The 8,456-nt window shown below is 34.1% G+C and overlaps 1 protein-coding gene across 2 annotated transcripts; it reads left to right on the top strand.

Moving 5' to 3' along the window:
• Nucleotides 1–1,411: 1,411 nt before the first annotated feature.
• LOC136206458 (phosphoglycolate phosphatase 2-like) lies at nucleotides 1,412–6,923 on the top strand. Of its 2 annotated transcripts, none has more exons than XM_065997513.1 (11): nucleotides 1,412–1,594; nucleotides 1,692–1,759; nucleotides 1,832–1,924; nucleotides 2,020–2,091; nucleotides 2,244–2,315; nucleotides 4,886–4,945; nucleotides 5,045–5,097; nucleotides 5,629–5,726; nucleotides 5,804–5,903; nucleotides 6,335–6,438; nucleotides 6,642–6,923. In XM_065997513.1, exons 1-11 carry the CDS (start codon nucleotides 1,516–1,518, stop codon nucleotides 6,740–6,742), a joined length of 900 nt encoding a protein of 299 aa, XP_065853585.1. In that variant the 5' UTR covers nucleotides 1,412–1,515; the 3' UTR covers nucleotides 6,743–6,923. The 2 variants fall into 2 exon arrangements, with proteins under 2 accessions (XP_065853585.1, XP_065853584.1); XM_065997512.1 differs by having other exon boundaries at nucleotides 2,020–2,145.
• The last annotated feature ends 1,533 nt before the right edge of the window (nucleotides 6,924–8,456 follow it).

Genomic DNA, 8,456 nt, shown 5'->3' with positions numbered 1-8,456 from the left:
TGTAGTATATGAAGATCGAAGATCAAGTGGCTGACATATTTATGAAAGGACTTAACGGTGCCAAATTCAAACAGTTCAGAAGGCAGCTTGGAATGGCAACAAAGTACGAGGTACTAAAAGTCAGTGTTGAAGGGAAGTATTGAAAGTCCACCACCGACTTTGGTTGTTGACCAAAATACAAATCTAGAATTTACTAAAGAAAAATCTAGTAATAATTAAGGTAGATTTTTTTGGTCTTCCACCGACCTAACTTTGTGTGGTGAAAAATGTTTCTAACATACTATAAATATAGGATGACTTATGAGTTTTGTGTCTCTAGGAAACATAAAATAAAAATAGAAAAGTTGAGTGGTGTGTGAGTGAGGAGAGAGGCAGAATGGTGTGTGAGTTGAGTGTATGAATAATGTGTGAGTGTTAATTGTATAGTAAACCTTAGTATGGTTTTAATTTTCCTATTAATAAAATGATCTCTTTTAAATTAACTTCTCCACCCACAATTCAACATTGAGTGATTAATTGATTACATTTTACAGGAATTCAGATGGGTAACTGAACATTTTATACAAGTTTAGAGCGCTATCGGAATAGTTTGAAAGTTCATGGACCAATCAAATTTCTTTGATTGGACAAATTCAGGAGCAAATTATCTATTAAGCCAATATAAAATGAAGCTCACATGTCAAAAATAAATAAATAAATAAAGGCCTAATGCTTCCCTAGCCCTCTTAACTTGTCCAAATTGGTCATTTCACCCCTCAACTCATCGAATGTCCTATTTACCCCCCTTAACTCCATAAAAGTGATATTTCTCACCCCCTTAACTTGTCCATTTACCCCTTAACTCTATAAAAGTGGTATTTTTCACCCCTTACAATCTGTTATCGAAGCCTAAATTGATAACTTTTTTTTAAACGTTAAACCTATATTTATGCTATTTTATAAGTGGAACCTATATTGATACTTCTCCAAAAATCATAGGCATATTTTGGTACATTATCTCTACATATAATGTATTTAACTTGTTTATATTAATGTTCTTGTTATTTGTATTTTTTATTCGTTCTTTCTCTTTTCAACTTTTTGTACTACTATAATGGGATAAGAAATACAATTTTTATGGAGTTATAAAAGGGTAAATAGGATCATAAGTGGTGAGAAATACCATTTTTATGGAGTTAAGGGGGTAAATGGGATATTCGATGAGTTGAGAATGAGTAAAATGACAAATTTGAACAAGTTAAGGGGGTGAGAAATACCATTTTTATGGAGTTAATGGGGTAAATAAGACTTTCGATGAGTTGGAGGGGTAAAATAAACAATTTGGACAAGTTAAGAGGGTTGGGGAAGGATTAAGCCATAAATAAATAAATAGAAGATATTTGAAATTGTTCTCCTGCAAATGACAAGCAGATCAATTAAAGAAGGAATATTCGAAATAAAAGGAAGTAACTACTATACAACGCCATTACCTGCTGCGCTCGTATTTTGTTGGATGCTTTGGCTCTGCTCTGCACAATGACTACTACCCTTCTCTCATCGCACAATGTTACCTCTCTATTCGACTCCGTCGAAGCCTTTCTCTTCGATTGCGATGGTCACTCTTTACTCTCTCCTTCCTTTTCCTTTTTTTTTTTCTTTCTTTCAGAATCAATTGTCAATTGTGATTTGTTCGTTTTCATTTCTAAATTTAGGTGTAATTTGGAAAGGCGATAAGCTTATTGATGGCGTCTCTCAAACCCTCCAACTTCTTCGCTCTAAAGTATCTCATTTTCCCTCTCATCTACTCCATTTTATTTTTGAATGGTTTTTTTATTCTTCTCCATATTCTTAGGGGAAGAAGCTGGTTTTTGTGACCAATAACTCCCAAAAATCGAGAAGGCAATACGCTCAAAAGTTTCTTTCTCTTGGAATTTCAGTTACTGAGGTTCGTTTTGCTAGAATGTGATTCCATTCCCACATATGGATTTTGACCTCATTATTGATCTCTGAGTGTGGATTTCTTTTATTTATTTACTATAGGATGAAATATTCTCTTCATCGTTTGCTGCTGCTATGTACTTGAAGGTCAATGATTTTCCTACAGAAAAGAAGGTCGGTGATACTTACCACTCTCTGTTGTGGCAAATTCTTGGCTGCTATTATGTGGTAGTATCATCATCTACACGCAAATGCTTTAGCGTGGTTGCTTGTGTTTATGCATATTTAACATTGTGTGTACTGTTTCTTGATTGATTGCTTTATAGGTATATGTGATAGGGGGGGAAGGCATATTGGAAGAGCTGGATCTTGCTGGATACACAGGTCTTGGTGGCCCAGTATGTTCCAAACTTCCATACCTTATTATGTATTTTTCTAATATATATATATATATATATTTATCTCACTTGTTTTGTCCCTGTATAGATTTGAGCCAATAAAGATGCGATTAGCAATTTATCTTATTGATTCGTAGTTCTTTTCCCATAAAAGTTAATAGAATTGTTTCCCTTTTAGTTTAGGTATGTGATGATTGGGAAAATTTTGTTAAGATTCGTACAATTTTATTTATGTAGAGATAAGAAAATGAGTTGCAAGTTCCAACATATTCAAGGGTTTCAATCAGTCTATTTGAGTTCTTTCTGAAATTTGGAGAAGCCGACAAGGTAAAAAAACCATTTGTTGTTAGTGTAGAAAACCATGTAAATAGAGAAAAATACCTGGGATACCATGTAAATTGTAATCTGAGAGATGACATGAATATGATTTACATAAGAGCAATACAAATATATATACAAGGTTATCCCAAAATTACGACTACAACTAAGCAAACATAGAGACCCTATTAGCAGTTATCTAGCTTTCATAACAGCCTTAGCAGCCTAAGCCTGCTTACATTTATTACAGATATCACTGGTTTAAGTTCACTGATGGAAAATTCGTTCGAGTTAATTTTTAATTTTATAACTTTGCATAGTTGTTATTAGAATTGTAGAAGCGCCTAGGCGAAGCTCCAGTGCATACCTGATAGAGGTGTGGATCAGTAGATGACTGGACCTATGTGATAAAACCTATGAAGCACCGATACTTCCCGGAGGTCACCGTACGCGTATCCGATACTTCGGGTGCGGGGATTCGCCGGGGATTCGCGGGGATACGTACGGGATTCGCCTGGGAAGTATCCCCTTTTTTCTTTTTCATTTTAAATGAGGGGATACGCGGGGACACGCCGGGGACACTTCGGGGACACGCCGGGGACACTTCGGGGACACGTCGGGGATACTTCGGGGATACTTTAGGGGTTTTTTTAAAAAAACTTTGAAAGTATAAGAGTTTTTTTTAAAAAAAAACTCAGTAAATAGAAGGATTAAAATGAAATAATCCAAGATTACTGGTATTTGTGGTTTTATAATGACATGAGAGTATTATTTGTGTTTTTATAATGACTTTATGAATATGATTTGTGATTTATATATTTATGTATCTTTTGAATTTTCATTATAAATGATATATATATTATTAATTATATATAAAATTTGCCGTATCCCCGCCGTACCCGTATCTCATATTTTTTAGAAATGCCGTTTGCCGTTTGCCGTACCCGTACGCGTACTCGCACCCGTATGCGTACCCGTATCGGTGCTTCATAGGATAAAACAGAATAATTATGGCATAAACCTAGTGTAATGTTTTCTAAATGCAAAATAGTAATTTGAAGCTGCTAATGATTCCATGCCTACTTAATACAGAAACCATGAGACTTTTCTCATCAGAAAATTCAGAATAATCTTTTTTATTCATCATTATCATTACATTCAAATTGATCAATTTCAAGGTCGTTTTGTTCATTTTCTCTATACTCTTCTTGAAAATTAATAGCTTTCTCATCTCTAAGTACTAGAAGATTACTTCCATTCAAATGACAAGATGATTTTCTCTTTTCCAAATTAATTGATCTAATATGATTGCCATGCTCTTCAGCTCTACTAGCTCTAGAAACCTCATGCTATCATTCATTTATTTTTCAAAATTTGCGCTTTCAATTAATGTTACAACAACAACCAAACCTTATTCCTTACTACTTGGATTTGGCTCTTAGGTTAGGATGGAAAAATGGCAACTTTTGTCAGGATCAAAGTAGATTAACTTTATACATAATATTGATAATGCATCTAAGAAGACAATGTTGACAGGCTTGCCTTTCTATGTCTTGACCCGACCTAAAGCACATGCCTTAAAGCACAGGTGTGCTCCTCCCTTGTATAGACATCATGCCCTTTGCAATGTGGCATCCAGTTTTTACTTTTTTCAACTAGAAATCAGTGGGTGCTGGAAAAGTTTTAAATCCTCCTTCTCTAGCTACTTGTTTGACTGTTTTGTAATACTAGAGATTAGTAGCATGAATGTTCTTAGCCAATTGAATATGAAACCAGTAGCCACAGGATTTGCTCTACAAAAAGATAAGGATGGAAGTATAACGTCCCATCCAGGAAGCTGATAAAGTTAGAATCACATTGGAACAACTTTGTGGCTTGGCTTTCTTGGTAGTAGTCTAGTTGTATGGCTTCTGTAATTGCCTCATTTATTGAATTTTTTCTACTTGCAAGTTGCAAATGTAAATTTGCTTGCCTTTTACAATGTAAGAGAGCATGAGCTGTCTTTTCACAATCGGCACTTACAGCTTGCATTTCGTTTCTTTTTAGCTTTCCTAGTATAATCTTATGCTTCTAGTAGCTCAAGCGATGGAGAGTAATCCTTGTGCTTCACTGCTTGTAGTTTGCATATGGTCCCTTTTTATCTCTCCTTATGCTTTAGGTGAAAATAAATGTTCACTTCTTATATGTGATGAAAATGTATGCTTTCTGTTTTTCATCTGGCTGAGGATATTCATGGCAATCATTTGTTGCAGGAAGATGGTAAAAAGCATGTAGAGCTGAAATCAGACTCCCTGTTTGAACATGATAAGAGTGTAATGTAACATCTATGCTACAATTTATTTGAACATTTTACCTTTCTATTTATTAAATTTGACGTGTTGAAATTTAAAATACTGCAATTCCTTTCCCAGGTAGGAGCAGTTGTTGTTGGGTTAGATCGATATATAAACTATTACAAGCTTCAGTAAGGAATTCTAAATTTCCTATTTCCTTATATGTCAAGTCTTTCATGTCTTCATTTGATAATCTGGCTCTGCCCATTAAAATTCTGGGTGAAGGTCTCTTTAATAGTTTCGAACTTTTTGCATATGGAAGGAAGGTGAATGGTTTCAGTCTCGGTGTAGATATTGCTGAGTATTAGGTCTCAAGTGTTGTGTACTGCTAAATTTATTTATCTGCTCTTTTAGTATTTGTCACTAAGGTCCTATGAAATTCGGCATCATCTGAGACCTTCTGGAACTAAATTTTTGAAGGCCATCAGATATTGGAATTCGCAAAAGTCAATTTGTTAGATGTCATAGTTAATTAAGTTTGATGAAAGTGGGGGTGGAATGACTCTTGGGTTAGACATTATACTTTTTTTGAGATTAAATAAAATAGGAGGCAGCTAAATTTTCAGGATATCTTCTCTATACAGATCTTGGATTGTTGATTAGCTAGTCAAGTAGTGAATCAGAATTTGTATTTTAACTATAAGTTCTCTAATTTGTAATAGATATGGTACCCTATGCATACGTGAGAATCCCGGCTGTCTGTTTATTGCTACCAATCGCGATGCTGTGGGACATATGACTGATTTACAAGAATGGCCTGGTAAGCAAGTTAAAATTTACATGTTTATTGCATGCTTCATGATATTCTCTCTTAACTGTTTCATTTTTGGATTTCAGGTGCAGGTTGTATGGTTGCTGCGATATGTGGATCGACTGAGAGAGAGCCTATTGTAGTTGGAAAACCATCCCCCTTCATGATGGAATTTTTATTACAGAAGTAAGATGATTACTTGATTTTGATTTTGTTTTTTTATCCTTTATCTTTATTTACCCCTGTTTTGTAGTTTAAGGCTATGATATCGGTACTGGTGTGATTTAAAATAACTTCTCGTAACAATTATCAATATTTTCATAAATAACTGAAAATATATCAATTGCAATGATGTGATGCAACATAGTCTTTCAAAAAATAATTACCCGGGCTTAGTTTTCATTATACCTTAGAGGCTCATTGTAAAAGTTATCAATTTAGTAAAGTGAAAAGTGCTAAAGAGTGATGGTAAATTCTTTTGCCTCTCCCCAAATGCTATTGGACCTGTTTTTAATGTATAATATTGGTTGGATGCTAATTTTATATATTTATAATGGTATAACAACTAGTTTGGATGCTAATTTTTTTCATATATGTATAATGTTTCTCCTCTGCAGATTTGAGGTGAGTACCTCCAAAATGTGTATGGTGGGTGATAGACTGGACACTGATATTTTATTTGGACAAAATTCTGGCTGCAAAACTCTTCTTGTTCTTTCAGGTGCCTTAATTTCTCTTTTATTTTCAATGCCCTTTTGTTCATAATTAAAACTATAGTACATTTTGCTTCATTGGAGAATTTTGGTTCAAATGGTACTATAGAATTGTTCATAGAGCTATGGAATTTTATTTTCTAGATGAAATGGATAAGAATAAAACCATTGTAATTCCAAATCGATGATGTAAAAAATTCGAAAATTGCAGGTGTGACAAATCAGTCGACTTTGGAGGATCCTTCAAACCATATCCAACCAGATTATTACACGAACCAAGTCTCAGACTTACTTGACTTGTTAGGTTCTTAACATTGTTCAATGAAACATTGAATTACAATGCATTTTCTGGTACAATTCCACGCCTTTATAGATTATTCATTCATGAACTAGTTTTTGATACTTGTATTGCTCCATCCATACATTACTTCAATTTAATAAATGTTTGCATGTATATTAATTCAAATAAATTTATAAAGGTGTTGATTTTTCATGTTTAATCTCAGATTTATATTTTAATTCTAATTTTCATACCTTTTGTTATATTTCTATTAAATGTTACATTGTTGAATGACAAGATGAAAAAAAGAAAGAACATATTTTCTTATATCTTTTTACAAGTCAGAAGGCCCATCATTAGATATTCATAATCCATAGCATAAGTTAAGAATGGTTTTTACAGAAAAAGAATAAACATACAGCAGCGTGCTACTATTTCTATGAACATGTTTACAGAAGAAGAATAAACACAAACCTCTTCATTTGAAGAGTAACAGCTAAAACAGCAACAAGAAGAAAATCATAATAAACCCAAACTTAGAAGCACTGAGCATCGCAGCAGAACTGGAAGCTGCTGTTTTGCCTTTGGAACCACGGAAAACACGTGCAGTAGCACCCCTGCTGCTTCTGCCAGCTCTAGCTGCCGCGGCTGCTGATGCCATTATCAAACCAATGACTGCTAGTAAAACAATAATCTTGGTAGCCGAAAGCTTCTTCATCATCTATTATATAATGATAATACAGCAATTAAGGACACAACACCTAGGCTAAGGCTAGGCTAGAGAGTTCTTCTTTTCTTTGTTTGTGAAATACAAGTTAAGTAGAATATGCAGAGAGGAGGGGAAGAAAGTAGGAAATGGTGGCTACAAGGAAAGTGAAAGGACACGCATGTTGATATAATAATGGAGAGAAGACGTGTTGTGTTGCTGTTTCTACCAAGAAAATGGATTGTGCTCAATCAAAGTGAGGGAAGGGAAGTCAACTCAAATTTATATCAAGACTTTGTAAAATAATTGTCCCCATAAAGTTGGAAAGACAAACTTTAAACACATGCTACATTACCCATTTAATTAATTGCTGATGAGGACTCTGAGAAAAAAAAATTTGGAGGTTTTGATAAAAAAAAAAAATTGGGACCGAACCTCCAAGCCTCGCTGGTAGGTCATACGGCCTATTTTTATTCGGCTTCCTTTTTTCCTTATTCATAGAGCCGGTCCTTCGTAGTTCCTCCAGGTATGGTTAATAATTGCATGTGTATAGTAATTGAAATAAATTTGTTAATGGTGTACATTTTTCATGTTTCATAAAGTGGAGATATCATGCTTTTGTATTTCATCGTTGTGTTTTTAATTTACAGATTAATGTCCTATATATAGGAGATTTAGTTACAGAGTTAGATTGAAAGGCATAAATGTCCTTTTCATAATTTGCAGATCTAATCCTAACCACTAGATTAATCTAACACTTCTCCTTAATGCTTGATTTTAAATTTATATTTTAGTTGTAATTTCCATATATTTTTATGAAATGTTTGTTTGTTGAAAAAATAAAGAATGTTGTAATTTATTTATGAACATGTTTACAGAAAAAGAATAAACATAAAGCTCGCGCGTATGAAGAGTAGCAGCTAAAAGAAAAAGAAGAAGAAAATCATAATAAAGGGAAACATAGAAGCATCAAGCATTGCAGCAGAACTGGTGGTGGAACCACGGATAACGCGCGGACTAGTACCAGCGCTGCCTCTGGC

The sequence above is a fragment of the Euphorbia lathyris genome, chromosome 9 (genome assembly GCF_963576675.1).
Source record: "Euphorbia lathyris chromosome 9, ddEupLath1.1, whole genome shotgun sequence".
NCBI lineage: Eukaryota > Viridiplantae > Streptophyta > Magnoliopsida > Malpighiales > Euphorbiaceae > Euphorbia > Euphorbia lathyris.
Note: the sequence above shows the minus strand (reverse complement) of the source record. Positions and strands in the feature narration are given on the sequence as shown.

Excerpts from the sequence above, each read along its gene's own strand:
- LOC136206458 (XM_065997512.1), top strand. The coding sequence starts at position 1,516 with ATGACTACTACCCTTCTCTCATCGCACAATGTTACCTCTCTATTCGAC. Across the intron at positions 4,946-5,044 it reads TGTTTGAACATGATAAGAGT|GTAGGAGCAGTTGTTGTTGG; the intron begins GTAATGTAACAT and ends TTCCTTTCCCAG. Across the intron at positions 6,439-6,641 it reads AACTCTTCTTGTTCTTTCAG|GTGTGACAAATCAGTCGACT; the intron begins GTGCCTTAATTT and ends CGAAAATTGCAG.